The sequence below is a fragment of the Citrus clementina genome, unplaced genomic scaffold (assembly GCF_000493195.1).
Source record: "Citrus clementina cultivar Clemenules unplaced genomic scaffold, Citrus_clementina_v1.0 scaffold_3, whole genome shotgun sequence".
In the NCBI taxonomy this organism is placed as follows: Eukaryota; Viridiplantae; Streptophyta; class Magnoliopsida; order Sapindales; family Rutaceae; genus Citrus; species Citrus x clementina.
The window spans coordinates 30,024,347-30,048,078 of NW_006262339.1; the positions used below are offsets into that span (position 1 = coordinate 30,024,347).

Sequence of the window (23,732 nt, forward strand, 5' to 3'; positions counted from 1 at the left end):
ATCTTTTATTTACATGTCTTATGTTTCATTTACGCAATTTATATTTTATTTCACACTAAATATTGATTTATAAATTATATATTACATTTGTAAGTTTTTCTTTTGTTTATCAATAATATACCAGTTTATCACTCCTATTTTAATTTGTTTGTTTTACCTTCTACTTACAAGTCTAATATTTTATTTACATAATTTATATGTTATTTCACAGTTAATATTGATTTACATGCTTTATATTAAATTTATAAGTCTTATGTTTCATTTACATAATTCATATTTGATTACATAAATTCATGACATCATCAAGTGACCTTGTACTTTATAATCGGGTGAGGCTATTTATTTATATATTCTAAAAGTTATTTTTAATCCTCTTTATTTAATAAAATTTTATATTATAAAAATGTCCTTTTATGAAATTAGTATTAAGGATTGAATAATTTTAACTTGAAACAAATATCCTTGACACACCCATGTATTATAAAATCTTAAATCACCATCATCATCTTCTTCTTCTTCTTTTTAAATCAATTTTTTTTCAATTGGAAAATTTGAAAGATTGAAGACTTCTTTGCAAATTTTTGTCATGGGTGCACGTATCCTCACTCTAATATCGTTTTCACCAAATATATTTCATTAACATCTTCGAAATAAGATTAATGGAAATTATATTTATGTAACTGATACCTCAATGATAAATTGTAGCCAATACATACTAAAAATCAAAATCACAAGAACTATGATTCAATAAAAGAAACGAAGAATTATGATTCAATAAAAGAAAAAGGGATATATAATTTATCTCAAGCCTTTAATAAGAAGAGAGAAAATTACTTTAGAAAAAGAATAATAAAACAGGAGCCCCCCAAAAAAAAAATTCAAGACTATTTTTTAGATTTATATATTTTACATAGTAAAAATTTGATTTTAAATTTTAAACGTTGTATTTGAAATAATGAGTGCGCAGGCGGACCTAAGCGGGGGTGTAGCCCGGATTAGTCCAGGAAAGTTATTTATAGCCCTTATTTTTTTATTAATTTTATATAATAATATAGTTTTATTTTTTTTCATATTTGTCCCTAATTTAACTACCCTTATGTTTTTTTTTATCAATTTTATAAAATAATACAGTTTTTATTTTATTTTCAAATATGTTCCTAATTCAATTATATTTTCTTCCCAATTGGAATTAGTGACTTATTTCATGAAATAATTAAATTATATATTTATTGAATAAATTGAAAAGATTTGGGAGCTAAAATATTATTACTGTTTTAATTTATTTATAAAAATAATTTAATTGAAAAAATGCCAATACTTACAAAAACAAAATATAGTAACAACTATATATCAACATTTCTTAACTTTTATGTGAATTTTGAGATTTTAGTTATTAGTTACATTAACCAAGAGGATAAGTTATAAGATAAAATTTAAATATTTTGAGGAGTTTTTGATAGAAAAACCGTCAACAGTAGGTTCTTTAAAAAAAAGGTAGAGTGTATGACAAAGAAACAATGATACCCAAATAACTTTATGTTAAGTTGAGTTTAGTTTATTATTAAAACTTTTGACTAATAATATTTTAAAATTTAAAAAGACGAATAAATTTTAATTGTTTAATTTATTTAAGCTTGGTAATTAAGTACTTGACTTCAAATATAAAAGTTTTACTACCATTTTTAATAAATTGTGATTACATGTATAGATTTATTTTAGCTTGAAATTCTCAATTGATTTACTTAAAGGTTTTATTGAGGACTTTTTTAGTATTTTAAAAAGTGTGCAGAGTTAAAGAGAGTAGCTTTTTCAGTATTTTATGAGATCGTGGCTGCAGCTGTTAAGAGAGTAGCTTTAAAAGGAAATGTGGCAAACATGGAGGCAGAAGCAGTGCTGCTTGGTATTCAAGTAGCTCAGAAAACAAATTGTACCCTATTCATTGTCGAATCAGACTTGAAGGAAGTTGTGGAGCTCACTTTAAACAAGAAGGAAAGTTTAGCTAAAATTTGTTGGAACATTGAAGAAATACAAGCAGAGTTGAAAAACCAGGCCTCGGCAGCTATTCGTTTTGTCCCAAGAAAGTGTAATGTAATAGCCCATAACTTAGCTAATGTAGCTCTTGAGTTTGAGGATCCTATCTATCACATGGATAGGTGATTTCCCTGTCCAGCTGTTGATGTTGTTCTCTTCTTCTTAATCAATTGAATGCTTTACTTTCTCATAGAAAAAAAAAGAGTGTGTGCAGAGTAAAAATTAATTATTTTAAAGAGTGAGTATATTTGAACCCACCAAATTACTTTGTAAACTCATCTACTTATTAATTCTATTGTTAAAAATTTTATATTATACTTTATAAACCCATGTTAATAACCAACATATCCTTGAAATTAATTCATGATTTTCTGCAACATTTTTCTTCTCTTCTTCTTCTTCCATCTCTCCAACCCTTGGCGCATTCATAACCAAAGGTCGTATCCTTCAACTTCTCAAGTGGAATTTATTTTTTGTCCGCGCTTGTCATTAAACTATTATAAAGTATATATAATATCATGAAAAAATTAAATGACAATAAGATGATAGTTGTAATCAATAATCAATTGATTACACAACTAATTCAAACGCTCAATATTTGTCAATGGCATAACTCTTCCCTTTCTTATACAGTGCAAATTTAATGAAATAAATTTTAGGGAAATTATCAGCCATATACCTTTAAATGACACCCGCATCAAACGTGTGTGAACACTTTTCAAGTGTATTACTCGTATATCCTAAGTTGACAAAATACTTCTGACATCCAACAATCTGTTAACTTTCGTTAGAAAGTTAACAGAATTGTGACAAATTGACTATTTTGCCTTTGAAACTCAAAATAAGGTAAAAAGATAAATTTACTTCAAAAGTTAACGTAAATTTTCAATACACAATTTTTTTTATTTTGTTATTAACAATACATTTTTTTGATTAAAAAATGAATTATTAATGGTATATATTATTAACAATTATTCATAAAAAAAATCCATATTATACCATAATAAATTATTAACAACATATTATTTACACTTATACATATTATACCATAAAAATTTCCAATTGGAGCTTGGAGGAGTGGATTTTCAAAAATTTAGGTTAAATTTTGGAGGAGTAGATTCGGTTGTAAAGTAGTTTTTTTTAGCAATTATTAAAAATTATCCGATAAATGGGATGACATGTCATTGTTATCAATATATATCATATGATATGTCATTTTTTACTAGGTAAATGGGATGACATGTCGTTTTTTAATCAAAGTTTTGTCAATCTTAAAAGACTAAATTACCCTTATGATGTCAACACTTGCAAAAAGAAGTTAACGGATTGGTGGACGGAAGAAGTGTTTTATCAACTTAGGGTACACGAGTGATACACTTAAAAAGTGTTCACACATGTTTGATACAGGTGTCATTTAAGAGTATATGACTGATAATTTTCTTAAATTTTATTGCTTGAATCTAAAATATCTTGACTAGAACTTATTGGTTTATTGGATTCCAATGAGCTTTACTGGTGAGATAGTTTTGACCAAATCCAAGTATCCAACAACTTGATTGGATTTGTTTTCGACCAAAGGAGTTGAAGAAAATTTAAAAAAAAAATTAAAAGTATGAAACAAATTTTCTCTTATGTCTACATTGAACAGATTTAGACATGATTAAAAGATGAGAGCATGAAGTATATACATACTATTATGTCTTTAATAGTAATTTACGTTAGAGATAATTTAGTAGTAAAAATGTTTTCTAAAAAGTGGTTCAAATGAGTATTATGGTGGATTCAAATAGTCCCACCATTTTTCAAAAGATTAGGTTATTTATACTCCAAAAATTACTTTGAACACTTTATTACTCTGTACAATCATGTGCTGGATTTAAAATAATTAAATTTTACTTTCTACACTCTTTAAAATACAAAAAAAAGACCTTAGTTAAACTAGTTAAACTAATTTACTCAAAACACCAATTAAACTATTGAGCATCCAAAATGAATTAATAACAACTTAGTATATACACAAAGGAATCAAATTATATTCTAAACATATTCTTTGTTAGCTTTTGTCTATTAAAGAATGTATTCAATATTAGTTTTTGCACCCAATTTTTTAACCAAACAATTGAAAAAAATTTTGCCATCTAGCCCCCCAAAAAAAAAAAAGAAAAAGAAAGAAAAAAGGAAAAAAAGAGGAAGAAGAAATAGACGAAGAAAAAGAAGACTAAAAGAAGGATGAGGAAGAGGAAGAAGACTGCAATTTTTTTTTTCTTCTGAAAATCAAAGAGTAAAAATATGCTCAAAATATATTAAAAGTATTGATTTGCTCTTTGTTTAACTAAATATTGTTTAAGTTATTGGATTTAAATTTTTTCGGGTTTATGGCAAGATAATCATATATTGAATAGCGAGTGTTTGGAGTAATTTTATTATGTTAGTTTATAAGAGAGATTCCATATTAGTAATTCATATAATAGGTGTTTTTGTAATAAAATAATTTATTAAAATAAGAATATTCATAGTAATGTTAAGAGTGCAAATAGCCCCACCTTTTTTATAAAATAAGTAAATGAGTATACATAAATAATAGTATATTTTGAGTATTTTTTCAAGCGCAAATAGGCCCACCATGCATAATTTATTTAGATGAGTTTTATTTTATTTATTTTTTGTTAACTTCAGTTATCTCTAAATTATCGTAAACCTTAATTTACCCTAATGATCATTCAAAAAATACGATCAAATGGGAACAATAGATGATTTCTTTTTTCTTTTTTTACCTTCTTAATAGTAATTGTGGATTGATTAATGTTTATTATAGTTTGAGGATATTTTGAGAATAATTAATGTATTAGGGGTAAACAATTTTTTTTTTTTCAAATAATTAACCGAACTTACATTCTCTAGTTCTATAGAAGACAGTCAATGAGTGACAAGTCCACAAAGATCACCACATGCATGATTGATATTGACACGTGTACCATTAGCTGGAGACAATATAATGGTACAGGAAGATTCGAAACAAAGAAAAGCCATTAAACATATGCAAACGAAAATATGTTTTTAATTCACTTTCAACTAATCTACCACGTAGGCAAGTCTCATTTCTTTGAACACTTCAAAAATCTCTGTGTGTGAAATGGAATTGCCCCTGAAATCCATAGACCTGACCATTGTTATCGTAACAGTGGGAACTGGGCATGGAGAGTGCTGAACTGGGTGTGGCTGAGGGGCCCAAGAAGCTGGAGAAATTCCTGAGACAGCAAAGGTTTCAAAGGCAATTCTTGCAGGCTTCTGTTTGGTGACTTGAAAGAAAGTTTAGACGATAATATCTCGACTGGATTGTGCCATTATTAATCAAACTAATTCAGTTTGCACAATTGTAGAGCTGATATAAGTAGAAGAAATCCAAATAGACTTCTCGTTATAAATGTAGTTAGTAGAGATCATACACATCAAGATAATTCTTGAATATTTTTATGGGTTAAAACGTAATTTTATTTTTATTAATGAAGAAAATATGTATGGTGTTGAAACATTTAAGCTATGTTGTTTGCGAGACCAATAATTTTCTTGATATCATGGGCTAATGGGTGTAACTCAAGCTGTGGTAAGTTATGCCACGAGCAAAATAACCAGAGCTTAAAAATTGATGCAGGCAATAATTCATTTATGTGGTTCGGTCCGACACGAAGGTTGAATATTGTGAAGCCCGATCAAATCAAAGAGATATCTACCAAGATCAATGATTTTCAAAAAATCAATTCAGATCCACTTGCCAGATTATTGGCACTTGCATTGGTTAGCCATGAGGTGACAAGTGGGTTAATATAGAAATCTTATCAACTAGGTCCACCAAGAGAAGCTCTAGGTTATTAATTGATTTCTTCATTTGTTTACATAAATGTCTTCATTTTAATTTCTTTCTGTTTCGTTTCAACTTATGTTGCCTGCGTTCTACCAAAGTTGTAGTGAAATAATTACAAAGTGGGAGAACCTGACGTCTAAAGGAGGATCATGTGAGTTGGGTGTACGGCCTTCTCTTGCAAAATTAACTAGTGATGTGCTTCCTAGGACGGCTTCTGGGAGCAATTAGCAATGTAGGAGTTGATTTTCTTCAAATATTATGGAAGTAGGTTTGGACCATCCTGGGCTTATTACTTCGATCCATGTCATCATATATTTAATCTAAGATGTTAATCATATTGTTGAAATCGATAAGTAGGACTTGATTAGTGCATTCAATACGTTCTTGTATTTTCTATTGTTCTTATTTCTTATGGGCAGGCATGTACCTTCAGAGAGAAATAAGAGAATGAAGGAAATTGACAAGCAAATACGAGCTTCACTGATGGGAATCACAAAAAACAGATAGAAGGCAATGAAAGCAGAGGAAGCTGGAAATGATGACTTGGCATACTGATGGAGACCAATTTTAGAGAAATTGAAGAACTTGGAAACAACAAAAATGTTGGAATAAGCTTTAACGATGTGATCGAAAAGTGCAAGCTATTTTACTTTGCTGGCCAAGAGACTACCTCTGTTTTGCTTAATTGGACAATGTTGCTATTGAGCAAGCATCAAGATTGACAAGTGTTGAGTGTTAGAAAATGTATATTAATAAAGGAGAAAATCGTCATTTTACACTTCAAGTCTCACTAACATCCTTACTTTTCTATAATTAAGTCCCTTGTGATTTAATTATGTGTGTTTTATTTTAATGAAGTATTTTATGTATTTTAGGGGCAGCATGGTCATTTCACAATTAACGAAAGATTAGAGAGCAAAACATATAGCAATTTTGGAGTCAGGACAGTCAAAAGCCTTAGGAGGAGCATACAAGGATAAATATTACTGTTCATATGTACGGTACTATACATGATACTATTCACGACGTTGTTCACATATACGGTATGATGACATGTCATTGACCGATGACGTGGCATTGACCAATGATGTGGCACAGACCGATGATGTGACAGTATCGATTGGACGAGTGATGTGGCATTAACTGCTTATGTGGCGGTGACTGATGAATTGGCGTTGACCGATGATATGTCACGATCCTATTGGCTAAAATATTGATGTGGTGTTGACCGGTGACGTGGTAGTATGTTAGTGGAGAAAAAAACGTGCATACGGTACATGCATATACACAGAATAACAGCCCTGATGAGGTGTTCTATCCAATCAGAACTTGCCACGTGGCGCAATCCTTAGCATCTAAATTTTTTTAATTTGATGGCCATAATTTACTCATTGTATCTATAAAATGGGAGTTCTCCCCCCTAATTCTAGACCCTTGAATTCATTTTTGAGCTCCATTTTCTGTAATTCATTATTTATCTTGTATTTTATATATATTTTAATAAATTTCATTTTACCCCTAATTTAATTATGAGTAACTAATTTTCTTTCAAGCTTGGGTTGAAGGTGAAGTCTCAATATGTTCCCTGGTTTTTTTTTTGGTAAATTTAATTTTTCTTTTTGACTTTTTGTCGACAGATAGTAATAATCTTGTCTAGATACCGCACTGGTATAACTGGCTCCCAAGTGTAGTGTTATTACTATTTGGCACGATAAGTCATTAACACCATATTAATTAGAGTGTGGTTTATAAGGAGTGGAAACCCCCCTCATGATTTAATTGGCACTAATAAAGAATATTAAGCCCATAGTGCATGTTGATGCAGATCCAGATACCCAAGCATTTCATTTTAACAGATTTTACTTCAATTTATTCTCTCCATTTTAATTTGAAATAATCTAAATCACTTCTACCACAAATCCAATCACCCACTTAGAAAATTAACTCTATACACAATTAAAATCCACCTTCTCGTGGGATCGACGCTCATCACCATTGATATATTCTACAATAGATTCGTGCACTTGCGAGTTCAATAAAATTTACATAACAACAATAACGTGCAAGAAAAGAGGTTTTGCAAGTTTTTGGCAATAATAAGAGTGATTATGATGGATTGAATCACCTCAAAATTGTAAGTACAAATGAAATTGAGTTGAAATATGCTTTACTATAGTTGATAAATTTTGGTCGTATTAATTTGCGTTTTGTGTGCATATCTTACACGTTCAAATGATATTCTACAAGGTACCCACGCTTTATCCCCCAGTAGTTATACAGGCCGAGCAATCAGAATTTTAGGATGAAAAACAATGAAATTTGGATGAAAACAACAAACATTTAAGGTGGGCGATAGCACTGTCCTTAAGATGCCTCAAGATGCAATATCTCGGTGCAAGAAGGGCTAACAAAAGTAGTTTGATCTCCACTATACAATTTCTACTATTGTGATGTTGCACTTGAACATGATAATCTAGAACAACAAAATGTATAATGACGAAAGAAAGGAAAACATAGAGCAAGAGAGTAAGTTTTCGGATGACCATAGTGTGATCTATTTGGCTCTTTAAATAGATACAAGCCCTAACCCATTTTTCCTCTCTAAATTGGAATTATAATTATATTTATTAAATCCTAATTCGATTAGGAATTGAATTCTCAATCTAATTCGAATTAAAATAAATAAAATTAAAACAAAGGACAAAAACATAATAGATGGCCAAGCCCTCACATATACATGAAACCCCATGGGGGGGAGAGGGTCCCCCTTGCGAGTGAGTTATTGGGTATGAGCGACCAATTAATAGAGTCATGGAATGAGCTCTTCTCATGGGCTTGGTTTCATGCAAATGGGCCTCCTCTTCATAGGCATGTTACTGCACTTTATTTGGTTTCTATATAAAAATCAACTTATACTCTCTTATTTAAGTAATGTGGGATATTGGTATTTTAAAATACCAACTCAATCTTTAACAATCCTCCACATATTTCAAAATACTCAATTTCTTTCGACTTCATCATAGTCCATAGAGTTTAATGCATATGAACTGGTGCCTTTTGGCCAATGAACTAGCCATTGAATACCTAACCATGTCTCATAGGAACTTGGTGAAACTGATAATTTCTATAAACCAATATTCTCTTTTTTTTTGTAAGACAGAGGACTAGAAGCTCATATTAAACTCTCTCAATGTTTTGTTGTTTTGCGATTTGGCACTTTAGTAGCCATGTGCCCTTGTTTTCATGAGCACTCTAGAGAAGCATGTTTAACTCTCATAGGAACTTACCCAATTCTACACTAACATAGGTGAACCTCCATCAAGTATGTCATGCAGTTTTGACACACCATCATATATAAAAAGTGAGTTATGAAGTTTATTAAAAGCTCAATTGCTTAACCTAAATCACTGCGATAAACATTATCTTGTTCTAGGGAGGATTTACAAATAAAGAAAATATTTATAGAATAAAAATAAGATTACATAATATTGATAATAAATATAAGATTACATAATATTGATAGTGTTACAAAACAACAAGTAACTTATTAAACGTTCTTCATGGGATCTCCAATCACACAGGTAGAGTTACCATCACTCTTGTCTTTTGATCTAGACAGTAGTCCCATCTCCCTTGATGTGATCTCTACTTAACTCTTGTTTAGTGTTTTTGGTAGAGGATTGGTCAAATTCAACTTTGTCCTTACAAAATTTAGGCTCATAATATTTGATTCCAATAGCTACTTAACGATACGATGTCTCATAATGTGTATACTCTTCTTATTATATATGTCACTTATAGCTCTTACAGTAGCAACTTGACAATCACAATGGATTGGCGTAGTAGTAGGATGGTGAGCAAACATGGGAAGATTTTCCAAAAGGTTTCGCAACCACTCAGCCTCAAAACATATTTTCTCTAAAGCAATTAGCTTGAATTCCATGGTAGAGCAAGCTATACATGTTTGCTTGGATGATTTCTAAGATACTGCACCTTTATCAAGCATGAAAATATAACCTAGTGGATTTGAGCTTATTTGATCAGAGATCCAATTTGCATCACTATACACTTCAAGTACTTATGGAGATCTACCATATTTAAGCCTATAATCAATGGTTCCTCTTAAATATCTAGCAATTCTAGCTACTGTAGTCAAGTGATAGTCGTCAGGTTTTCTACAATTCATCAAGTACATTAGGTTACCAATTATTTGGGCATACATCACTTGATCAACACTATGTTAGGTATTCTTCTTTATGTGGGTATTATTATCATACGTGGAAGGGACATTGTTTTGCAATCATAATACTTAAATCTTGTTAACAGTTTTTCAACATAATGTTCTTGCAATAACATGAGACCATCACAAACTTTTATAATTTTGATGCTTAAAATAACATTTTCCTCTATCATATCTTTCATATCAAAATTAGATTCAAGCATCTCCTTAATCTCATTAATAGTTCCAACATTAGAACTTAAAATAAGCATGTCATCAATATAGAGACATATGATGAGAAAAACATAAGTGTTTATAGATTTAGAACATATACTTTTGTCTAAATCATTAATCGTATATCCATTGGACAATAATACTTGATCAAATGTCTCATGCCATTGTTTCGGTACTTGTTTTAAGCCATATAGAGGCATAACCAACTTGCACACTTTATGCTAGAACCTAACAACCTTCAGGTTGATCTAGATAGAAACTCCTCATCTAAGTTTGCATTGAGAAAGACAATTTTAACATTTATTTGACGCACATGTAGAATATGAATTGATGTAAGAGCAATCAAAACTCTAATAGATGCAATCCGAGTTACAGGAGCATATGTGTCAAAATAATCTATATCTTTCTTCTATATGAATCCCTTGGCCATCAATCTTGCTTTATATTTATCAATATATCCATCAACTTTTAATTTCTTTTTGAAAATTCACTTGCACCCAATAGGTTTTATACCTAGAGGTATGTCAACTAATTCTCATACACGATTGCTCATTATAGAATTTAGTTCATTGTTGATAGCTTCTTTCCACTATAGTGCATCTCGAGAAATCATAGTTTTTGTGAAAGTCTGAGGATCATTTTCCGCAAGAAAGATATAGAAATCATCCTGATGCATTTTCTTAGTTCCACATTTGAACTTTCAGAAGAATTAATTGTTGATTCAGTATAGGATAGTTGTTTCTCCATGCTAGTTTTTTAAGAAAAATAGATTCAAAGAACTTAGCATTCTTGGATTCAATGATGGTATTAGCCTCAAATGAGATACCTTAATCTTGTAACACCAAGAACCTATAGGCAACACTCTTGTGGGCATACTCTATAAACATACAGTTGATAGTTTTTTGTCCTAATCTTATTCTTTTGGGATCCATTTTAAGAACTTCGGCTAGACACCCCCATATTTTAAGGTGTGATAAGTTATGCTTATAGCCTTTTCATAATTCATAGGGTGTCTTACCTATTTCCTTATAAGGTATTTTGTTTTGAATATGACAAGCAGATAACATAACTTCCTCCCACAAATTCAGCAGTGCCCCATAACTTATTATCATGGCATTTACCATGTTTTTCAAAGTTTTGTTTTACCTTTTAGCTATACCATTATATTCAAGTGAATAGGGAGGTATCACTTCATGGATGATACAATGATTCTCACAATAAACATTTAACATGCTTGAATCATATTCACCTCCTTTATTAGTTCTTGATCTTTTAATTGTCTTATTAAATTGATCTTCAACTTCACTTTTATAGACTAAGAAATTTTCACCTGCTTTATTTTTATTTCTTAATAGATATAATTTTGTATATCTCAAAAACTCATCAATAAAAGTAATATAATACATTTTGTCTCTTCTGATCATAGATTGTTTCAAATCATCAAGGTCACTGTGAATTAAATTGAGAAGTTCGGTTTCTCTATATTGAACTTATCTACATGTCTTCTTAGTGGATTTGGCTTCAACACACACCTTGCATTTGTCATTAGATAAGCTCAAATTAGACTGTAAACCAAGTTCTCTCATTTTATTAATATAAGAAAAATTCATATGACTAAGTCTCCTATGCCAAAATCAATAAAGTCAACTACACAAGCAGAAGAAGAAGCCTTTTCATTTATTATAATATTGGATACATAAAGTTTCAAGAGTTCTCTAGAACAATACCCTTTTTGTCATTACAATTTTATCACCCTCAAAGGAGACTTTGAACCTAGTTTTGCCCGCATAAAAACAAATAATAGATTGTATCTAATCTCAGGAACATGGAGTACATTACTCAATGAGAGGTTTTTCCAAGATGTAAGCTTGAGAAGAATTTTACCTTTGCTTGGGATTGAAGTAGATCGAGAATCACCAACTTAAATAACTTGCTCTCCCTCCCGCACTAGATTTAGTCAAAGAAAGAGTGTTTATTGTTATATATATGTCTAGTAGCTCCAGAAACAATCACCCAATCTTTTCTTCTATTTACCATGTTCACATCAGAGACAACTACAGCAGCAATGATGTCATCTCCTTTTCCTTCAATCATAGGCTTTAGGAGGTTTTTTGCTATCTTCATTTCTCATAGCTTTATGCTTGCATTGATTAGCATAATACCTACTTTTTCGACAAACAAAACAATGACCTTTCTTCTTAGCAATGAGCCTTTTGGAGTTATTAAGGTGTTTATTATTAAGATTGTTCTGCTTTTTATTAGGTTGAGGAGTGTTCTCTATTAGATTTGGATTGGAATAAAATTCCTTTACTTTATCGAATGCATCTCTAATTATGTTCTTCTCTTCAATCTTAATATATATAATAGCATTTTCAAGACTCACTTGCTTCTTCTTATGCTTTGAGGTTTTAATATTGTTGAGTTCTAACATTTTTAACCATTTTTTTCTTAAGTAGTGCCCATATCTCAAACGCATTCTTATATTAATAGTAAACATCGAAGGTAGAACTAGCAAGAGTGTTCAATATTGTGTACTTGTAGACCTTGTTACAAATATTCTAATTCTGGAGTTTCTTGTCATTATCTTCAGTGCCCTCTTTTAGTGGTGATGACTGTAGATAGTCAGTCAGGTCATGAACATCTAATACATCAAAGAGCTTTACTTGCCAGTGCTTAAAATTTTTGCCATTGAACAATTCAATCTTGGAGGTATTTGGCAAGTTTTTTTTTCCTAGTGATTATAGTGGAAGCAACTGCTAGAAGATCGGCAGTGGGAACAATAAGTCCAGAGGCTGAGGGAGCATCATGTCCAACAACTAATGAAGACAAATTTTGTGGTTGAATATCACTCATATTTGATCTTAAGATTGTTGGAATTTTAGGACAAAAAAATTGTGAAATGTGGATGAAAAATAGCAAAGAGTAAAGGCGTACGATAACATTTTCCTTAAGATCAAAATGTGCATCTCAACATGCAATATCTCAGTGCAAGAGGAAGTGATGAAAGTGATTTAATCTCGATGTTGCACTTCAACATGATAGTCTAGAACAACAAAACATACAACAACGAAGAAAAGGAAAACAAAGGACAAGAGAACAAGTTTTTGGATGACCATAGTGTGCTATATTTAGCTCTTTGAATAAATGCAAGCCCTAGCCCCTTCTTCTGCATTAAATCTGAATTTTACATATAAAAGGATTTGATTGAACCATAATTTGATTAGAAATCAAATTCTCAATCTAATTCGAATTAAAATAAATAAAATAAAAAGGGCAAAAATTAAAAGATGGCTAAGCTGGTGCACATGCACGATAGCTCCGTGGGGGAGGTGGGGCCCCCTGCACATGAGTTATTGGGCATTCTCTTTATGACCTTGTTACCACACTATATTTGGTTTCTATATATAAACCAACTTATACTCTCTTGTCTAAGTAATGTGAGATATTGATATTTGAAAATACCACACTATATAAGTGATGTGAGATATTGATGCCCAAACTTTATCCCTCAGCAGCTATACTAGTCGAGCTATTCGAAAAGAAATGAAGCTTGGAAGCTTGACATTAAAAATTTTGAAGCTGTTATAATACTATACTTACAGTTAAAAATGTACTAGCACTACCTTAAATCAAATTTATTATGACACTGCTCGAATTCTTTCCTCACTAATTAGAGAAATATTTACTTTATCAACAACAATAAAGGAGATATTTCTACTCATTTTTAATTGGAAGAGGAATAATCGAGTCCTTAACGTGAGAACTTAAACCCATGCCCTTACTAAAGTGAGAGTATAAAAATTCACCATTTGACTAAAAATTTCAAGTTAAATTATGGACAAATCCAGCATGGGACCAATTTGGACACATGCCCCAGCTAGTTTTTGAATTTTTTTTAATTATTTTAAAAATGTATTTTATTTTATTATTTAAGTGATCTAGCAAAAATAAAAAATTATGAAAGTGTCCCAAACAATTTTAAAGATTTTATGTTGCTCCTAGTTTAAATATCTAATTTTAAATAATTTAATTAACTATTTAAACATTATGAAAGTTAAATCAAGACAAAAGACTGTAGATAAAACAAAAGAGATTCATTTTACACTTTTTACATTTCTCGTCCTTTTTTTAGTGCTTTGAATGAAAGGTACTTTATTTATTTATTTGTTATAGTGGTAGTAGAATAGTTGATCAGAGCAATGCGTATGCAGCCATACGTGGATTTCATTGTAGTTCCCATAAATGAAAGGCACTTTCCTACAATTATTTAGTTTTTTAATATTGATCCCTAAATTCTAACTCTAGTCAATTCTAATTTTCAATTATTCCAATTGACCTTTTATCTAGAAAATCCCTAGTTTTATCATGTATTCATGTTAACTCTTTGCGTCACATTATATGAACATATTTACTATCATAAAAAGATTTTAGAGAATAATTTAATTTAGAGAATAAATTAAGTGATAACTTAATTGTATGCATTGAAAAATATGCTTTTGATTATATTAATAATGAAGTTGTTTCACGTTATTTTCAACATATTACATCCCATCGAAAAGCCTTCAACAAGGGCAATTGTAATGAGTAAATTTATTATTAATGAATATTAGTATTGTCATGTTATATATTACTATATAAAATTTTAAATTATATTATATTTTAAATAAAGTACTAATTAAGAGTGTGCAGTCACACATAGGGATGGTAATTATCAGACCCGGACGAATCCGGATAATCCGGGCCGGATTCAACCCATATAAGAAAAATTTAAATCCAATATCCGGATGTATTCGGGTCCAGTTCTGAGTTTGTGTGAACTCGTAAATCCGGATCCCAATGCTGAATATCTTTATTTTAATATTAATTTTTTTAATATAAATAGAAACATCAAAGAAAAAGAATTTAACTGTGCCCTAGTTTCACTCTCAAATAGAGGTGGCAAAAATACCCGCCCGGTCCGGACCCGGACCGTACCCGGGCATTGCGGGCCGGGTATTACCCGGCTCGGGTATGAAGCCGGGTCGGTCTTGGGCATCACTTGATAAACCCAGAATCCGGATTTTATTAAAAAAATTATAAAATATATATTATTTTAAATATTTTATATTTATTTGACTTATTTATTATACATATATAAAGTTTTAAACACTTAAAGTTTATATTTTCATGTCAAATTTTATTGAAATAAATTTAAAACTTATAAAATTACTAAAAAATAAAAAATATATACACATAAAATATTAAAAAATATAAAATTCGAGTACCCGGATTAAAACCCGGCCCGGACCCGAACCCGGACTGGTTGCATCCGAGCAGGGTCCGGTCATGGCAATACCCGGACCCGGCCCGGGGTTTTGCCATCTCTACTCTCAAAGTCGCGGCCGCCAAAGCCTTAAAGCCAAAAATTTCCTCATCAAATCACCATGAATCGTGCTGTGTTCCTCATCTTTACCGCCAAAAGCCCAACTCAAATCAACATGCTTAACCACCTCCGCGGCCGATGACTGTGATACGGGTTGAAAACGGCACCATCATCATCAGCGGCTTGAGGGCGATTGCGGCTGTGATGCAGTATATAACCATTATCCCGATATCGGTATCTTCAGCAAGGCCATGGGTGTCTCATGAACAGTTTCAACAATGATATTTTCGAGAAGTTGGCCCAAGAACGTGATTTCATTCTCTTTGGGTTCTGGTTATTGAAATGGGTAGTGGATTGTGATTTGATGGGAGTGTCATACAAGGCAATTGCAAAACAAGTAAAGGCTAAAAATGGGATTTTGAAAGTGTTTTTTTTTTTTTCTTTTCCCTTACACGACTGTGGCTTTGAGAAGCTTTGGTTGAGTGATCCAACGCTCATCGTCATTCCTTACAGTGAGTAAAGTTTGTTAAAGTTTTTTTCAAAGCAAATAAGAGATTTTAAGTTAAAAAATATCCGGGTTTAAAACCTGGATGTTTCTGGATTGAAACCGCACCGGACCCAAACTTAAACTATACGGTTACTATCCGGACCTGGGAAGATGAATTGACATTCGGGTCTACAACCGGAAAGACCAAACCCGGACCCGGACCTAAAATTTGCCATCCTGACTCACACACCTTATGGAGTACGATTGCGTACGTAACAAACACCCATTTGACAGTTGTAAGACCCACAACAATACTCGTCAAATGAGAACTTATCACACAAACAGTTGTATCCCTGATCATATTCGATTTTGAATGTACCCCAACTCGGTTTCGATCCTGGCTATTTTCCTGTTAAACTTTTTCATCTACCTACAATTGAACGATGGTTAACCAAAGCACGGTTTAATATTAAATTCATAAATTTTAAGAGTACAGATGTCATTACTAGAAATTCTTATTTACATATCCACACGCATAATTTTATTTTTGATGAAATTTTAGTGTGTTTTTAGAAAATATAATTAACCGAACCATACACTCTATGGTTCTAGAACAAAATCTTGAGTTGTGTAAAATAATAGACCCGTGTTCTCTTTTAACACTACTTGTTGGAGACAGTATCTGGTCCATCAAACGAATGCAGACAAAAATGATTTTATCCGTCATTTAAACCAATCTTCCAACCTCAAAGATACATACTCTCCCATTTCTCACAACACTTAAAAAATTTCTGAGTGTGAAATGGAATTGACTCTGAAATCCGTAGCGTTCACCATTGTTATTGTAACATTGGTAACATGGGCATGGATGGTGCTGAACTGGTTGTGGCTGAGGCCCAAGAAGCTGGAGAAATTCCTGAGACAGCAAGGTTTAAAAGGCAATTCTTACAGGCTTCTGTTTGGTGACTTGAAAGAAAGTACCATCATGTTGAAGAAAGCAAAAGCCAGACCTCTCAGTTTGGATGATGACGCTGCAGTTCGTGTTACTCCATTCCTTCACAAACTGTTCAAGGATTATGGTATGTATGTCAGCGGCCTCATATTCTCTTTTACTTGTTTCCAATTTCAGTAGGTAACAGCCTATCCACTCATTGGTTGAACGGTGTCATTATTTACAAAGTTAATTTAGAAGGTTCGTTAGAGTTATAATTATAAACTAAAAATTGGATTTTGATTATAAATATCAGTGAAAAGTATAACATGAAAAGTTGGTTCTTGAAAATTTTTATGGGTTAAAACATAATTTTAATCTCCTTCGAACAAAGAAAAACCTAATTATAGGTCTGGGATATCGACGTTGCAGCTTTCCTTGGGCTTTATCCGTTATTCTTTGTTTATTATGAAGAAACTTTATATATTGTGATAAACGTTATATATCGTGATAAACTGATAAACGTTTTTAAACATTAATGCTATGGGAGAAACGTCGGTGAGGTAGTGTGGACTACAAGTGGATCCCGATGATGCTCAGCCATTTCTTTGTGGGACTACAAGTGGATCCCGATGAGGTACCCACTCCTCTGCCAAATCACAAAACATGTGTGGCGCTTGAGGTGGTAGGCCACCCCTCGGAATTTTGTCTCTAAAAGCTACATGTATCTAGAGATTGGGAACTATCTAGTTTAGCTCGGCTCTGGGTGAAAACCGAACTAAACTAAAATAAATTGATTTATCATTTTGTGGATTATAAATCAATTTGTGGATTGAATACGAATCAAATGCTAGAATTGAACTGAATCGAATTAATTTAGTTCGGTTCGATTTTGTGATTGGGTTTAGTTTTGATTTTATTTAGTCCAAGCAATTTTACTTGTATATTTTTTTTAATACAAACTTTGCTTGTATAATTATTCAATAAAAAACAACATAATAATATAATATTACTATAACAACAATTTTAAGTCCATAAATCCACGAATAATAAACTATGTAATAGAATTCAACACAAATAAATCAACATAATAAAGTCACAACACGAAATATACATAATTTAGAAATTCACTACAAATTACAAATCCACAACAATAAATAAAACAAGAAAGCAACAATACAAAATCATATATAGGAGAAATTTCAAAGTTCCACGTCAATTTAAATTTGTGAGTTTTAATTTTTCTCTCTAAAGCATTTGGGTTTTCAGTTTAGTTCGAATTAAACAAACACAAATTGGTTTGGAGATTTATGAATCATTTGATTTTTTACTGCCCCCAACCGAATGTCTACCCCTATGAGAGACCAATAATTTTCTTGATAAGATGGGATAGTTGCTCTAACTCAACCTGTTGATGAGCTATGCCACGTGTAAAATTCCCAGAGGGAAAATTGGTCTGTGGATGGTGTTACTCCCCGTACAGTGCACAATAGCGTTGTGTAGTTTCAACATCATTTGCAAAATCTTGTGAAATCACACCATGAATGTAACTTCTTACCTTGTATTAGGCTTAGTTATTTGGAATAGAAGTTTAATGATTGAAGTAAAATCAATTGGCATTTATTCTTGACTAAGTTTTGAATAAAATCACTAAACTTTTACTGCTTAAAATGTGGCCATGCGCAATGGAGCATCTGCCTTCTAACTTTTGCATATATAATGTTAAAAACACTAATGCAGGTAAGAATTCTTTCATGTGGTTTGGTCCGACACCAAGGGTGAATATAACGAATCCTGATCAATTAAAAGAGATATTTTCCAAGATCAATGATTTTCCAAAAATCAATTCAAACCCACTTGCCAGGATACTGGCAGCTGGCTTGGTTACTTATGAGGGTGAGCAGTGGGCTAAACACAGAAAAATTATCAACCCAGCATTCCACCAAGAGAAGCTCAAGGTTATTAATTTCTTTATCTGTTTACATAAATCTCATTGGAAAATTCCATATTCCCTTCATTTTTCATTTTGATTTCTTGCTCTCATTACAGCTTATGTTGCCAGCATTCTGCCAAAGTAGTAGTGACATAATTACAGAGTGGGAGAAGCTAATGTCTACCGAAGGATCATGTGAGTTGGATGTATGGCCTTATCTTGCAAATTTGACAGGGGATGTGATTTCTCGAACTGCTTTTGGGAGTATTTATGAAGAAGGAAGACGGATTTTCCAGCTCCAATCAGAGCTAGCTGAACTCACAATACAAGTTATTCGTTCAGTCTATATTCCAGGATGGAGGTACATGTACATTTCCTTGTTAGATCATAAATGCTTAGTTATATTTCCGCTTTGATTAACATGGTGGGAGTTAATTTTTTTTTTTTTTGGGGGGGGGGGGGGGGGCAATTACTGAGAATAAGATCCACGCAACTCATTTTGGTTTAGATAACTCAGATTGTGCCATTATAGTGTTAATCTAAAATGGTTCGGTGGATTTCTGACGTTAAATATTAGTAGATTATAATTCAAAATAAATAAATAAATAAAGACTAGGGGTTGATTAAGTCATTTAGTTATTATCTCTCTCATAACTGTTTCTATGCTTATTTGTAGGTTTTTGCCTACTAACAGAAATAAGAGAATGAAAGAACTTGACAAGGAAATAAGTACTGCACTCATGGGAATCATAAAAAACAGAGAGAAGGCAATGAAAGCAGGGGAAGCTGCAAATGATGACTTGTTAGGCATACTGATGGACACCAATTTTAGAGAAACCGAAGAACATGGAAATAACAAAAATGTTGGAATGAGCTTCAACGACGTGATGGAAGAGTGTAAGCTATTTTACTTTGCCGGCCAAGAGACTACCTCTGTTTTGCTTAATTGGACAATGGTGCTTTTGAGCAAGCATCAAGATTGGCAAGAACGTGCAAGACAAGAGGTTTTGCAAGTTTTTGGCAATAATAAGCCAGATTATGATGGATTGAATCACCTCAAAATTGTAAGTACAAAGGCAGTTGAATTTGAATATGCTATACTGATAAATTTTGGTCTTATTAATTTGCGTTTTGTGTGCATATCTTACAGGTTCAAATGATATTCAACGAGGTACTGAGGCTTTATCCTCCAGCAGTTATGCTTGCTCGAGCTGTTAATAAAGAAACGAAACTTGGAAACTTGATATTACCCGCTGGGGTTCAAATCAGTTTGCCAGTGATCATGGTTCACCATGATCCTGAACTTTGGGGTGATGATGCCATTGAGTTTAAACCTGAGAGGTTCTCTGAAGGAATTTCAAAGGTGACCAGGAATCAAGTTTCTTATTTCCCATTTGCATGGGGTCCTAGGATATGCATTGGACTAAATTTCGCCCTGGTTGAGGCGAAAATTGCTTTGGCAATGATTCTGCAAAATTTCTCATTCGAGTTGTCTCCGTCCTATGTTCATGCTCCGACCGCAGTTCTAACTCTTCATCCAGAATTCGGTACCCACTTGATTCTACGGAAACTGTAGTGTGAGAATAATACAAGTAAATAGTATATCATCAATAAGATTAGCATGATGCTAAATTTCCTTGCCGTTGTAATGAAGTTCAGAGCTTGGGCAGCAGCTGTTTGTGTGTGTATTATACACACACACACACACACACACACACACAAATTAGATTTTTGTATTGACAATACGTGAGTTGAATCCATTTTTAAGGAATCATAATTATCACATCCCACATTGTCATTGTTTAGATGGTTTCCATATACGTGGGTGTGGGTGTGGGGGTGTGTATAGATTTTGTATTGACAATATGCGAGTTGAATCCATTTTTAAGGAATCTTAATTATCACATCCCACATTGTAATTGTTTAGATGGTTTCCATATGGGACGATTCATTAATTTTTTTGACTTTTATATTTTTTAATTCAATTAAGATTGTGCAAGAGTTTGTATTCCTGTCATTGCACCTATTAGGTTATATATAACCAGAGATTCGCTTTTTTAAATCGTCACAAAAGAAATGAAGCTTCAAAAATTAACATCACCCCTTAGAGTGCAACTTTTGGTGTTAATTAACGTAAATCTCCCAAAGATAAGTGAGATCTTGTGCTCAGTGAGACTTGTGAGATCTTGCACTCAATGAATTTGCTCCAATGATACTTGTTTGGGGGATGTACTTCGACGAGACCAGCCGTGATGAGCAGATACCTATTAGCAGGGTTCCCACGAACATGTATATCTTGCAGAAGTCTGGTAGCAGGAGAACATGAGCAGGAATATTCTGCTCGTCCACGAATACGCCATCGGCGAGGCCGGTCTCCTGCTAATGGTTGAGCCTCCTACTAATTGTTGAGGCGAGGAGACCCGGTCAACAACAGTTGACGAGACGTGCACTCCAACCCGAGAATCAAGGCACGAAAACCACGCGACCACCCACGATTACGGAAACGGAGCATCCATTTCCGAGAGATGGGAAGACAATGGGCGTGGATTGAGGGAAGGTGTGAACTCAGGAGAAGCATATAAAAAGGTGGCCAACAAAGGTAAAAGGGTTAGAATTTTTGACATTGAAACGGAGATAAAGAGAGCACTGAATAATCGATACCAAAAATAAGCCATAAGATTAGTGGCTAACATTCCCAGGAACACCAAACCTTCATTTCTGACTTGAGCGTCGGAGGGTTTACGCCGGAAAAATAACCGGCGTACTCTGACTTGTTTTTGTGTATGCAGGAATTTTTGGAGAAGAAGTCATAGGAGGAGAGATCCTGATCGTGGTCGAGTTGATTGAGCAGAGATCCTGGTCGTGGTCGAGAGGGTAGCCAGAATCTCGCATCAATATTTTGGCGCCGTTTGTGGGGAGCTGATCAAAAAGCTTCTGTTGACAGAAAGAGGAGGAATACAACAAGTGAAGAAACAATGGATGTAGGAGGAAGTAGTGCACAAGGAGGTGATATGAGGCTTAACGAATCTGTGACGTTGAGGGAGATAGCCAATGAAGCACGGGAAAAAGACATGTATGACCGGATGGAACGGATGGAAAAGCAGATGGAGACCCTGACAACCATCCTACATGAGCTGACGAGTGAACAGAGGGGAATCCATGAGGAAAGGGTGAGAAGTGGCGGAATGGCACCAGGGCACGATGATATGATGAAAAGTCGGACCACTAGGAGATTTGGTGGTGAGGGAGGTAACTCATCTCTATGGGGAGAAGTCTATAGAGGAGAAGACCAATCTCCAGGAAGGCAGATTTTTGATAATGATGACGGGGTGGAGAATGCAGAGGAAACAGAGCTCATGCAACACCTACATGATGTAGAGCAAGAGCGGGATCAAGTTGCAGCACGTGACCCTGGTCGTGCAGTACAGTTGGAGGAAGAAGTGCGCAGATTAGCGTAGGTAATTGATGACATGCAAGGAAGGAGCAGAGCATCTGGTTGGAGGATAATGCTGGACGGAGAATCCCCGCTCCCGGCAGAGATCATGAGAGCAGTCATTCCAAGGGATTTTCGCCTCCCAGACCTCAAGTACTCGGGAAGAACTGATCCGTTGGTGCACATAGAGCGCTTTAACGACATAACTGGGGTGCAAGGATTATCCTAAGCTCAAAGATGCAGGGTGTTCCCGCTGTCTCTAGAGGGATGAGCATGTGAGTGGTACCGGAAACTTCCTCGAGGAAGCGTTAAATCCTTCGAGCAGATGTGATAGGAATTTGCAGAGCAGTTTCGTGGGGCAATGGCACCAGAAGATGACATGATGGAGTTGAAAAGCATGAAGCAGGGGGAGGAAGAAACCCTTCGGGAATTCATAAAGAGGTTTCATCGCGCTGTCCTCGACCTGAGAGCCTTCAACCATCCTCAGGCATTAAGGGGATTGAAAGAAGGGGTGAAGATAAGAAGGTTGTGGTACAATTTGAGGAGCCTAATTATTCAGACGTATGCAGCCGCTTACGAGCAGGCTAAGAGGGACATAGAGATTGATGAGGAAAAGGCAGCACGAATTAAGACAGACCAACTAGAAGGGTTGAGAAGGAAAGAGAAGAGAGCCTTATTAGGAAATGGGCCGATCAAGAGGAGCGACCACCATGCCTCAGGTAGTGGTACAGGAGGTCGGGTCACCGCTTACCAGCCTCATCAGAGGCCACCACAGTATCAGCGCAGCAGAGCACAACCTCGTCGTTCACCAGTTAGGGAGCCTTGGAGGAGGCATGATTCGGCATATGGTCATCCTCATCCACACCCCCATGGCGGTAGAGGGAGCAGACCAGAAGCGCTGCCACCTCCTTCAGTTCAGAACGGCACAAACAGGGAAAGGGTTGTGCACATGATCGGCCAAAACCAGGACTATGGGCGGTATACTTCCTTGAAGATGCCTCTGGATGAGGTGTACGAGGCCATAAAGGACCGGGGATTACTGTACCTCCCTGCCCCAATAACAAAGCTACCCGACAGGAGGGATAGGAGACGTTATTGCAAGTTCCATGGCACTCATGGCCATACCACAACAGAATGCTGAGATCTCAAGACCTAGGTTGAAGATCTGATGGGAAATCGATACCTGGACGAGTTCATAGATGGGACTTTCCCGATGGCGGCCTCGACATGTGAAGGGAAG

At 34.0% G+C, this 23,732-nt stretch overlaps 1 protein-coding gene and 1 pseudogene across 1 annotated transcript; both read left to right on the forward strand.

Moving 5' to 3' along the window:
- Positions 1-5,225: 5,225 nt before the first annotated feature.
- On the forward strand, positions 5,226-8,194 carry LOC112099839 (annotated as a pseudogene).
- Positions 8,195-16,921: 8,727 nt separating this feature from the next.
- Positions 16,922-20,992, forward strand: LOC18049865 (cytochrome P450 CYP72A219). Its single transcript, XM_024189158.1, has 5 exons — positions 16,922-17,274; positions 18,867-19,084; positions 19,176-19,420; positions 19,736-20,123; positions 20,210-20,992. The coding sequence occupies exons 1-5, from the start codon at positions 16,998-17,000 to the stop codon at positions 20,633-20,635; spliced, it is 1,554 nt and encodes a 517-aa protein (XP_024044926.1). The 5' UTR covers positions 16,922-16,997; the 3' UTR covers positions 20,636-20,992.
- Positions 20,993-23,732: the final 2,740 nt, after the last annotated feature.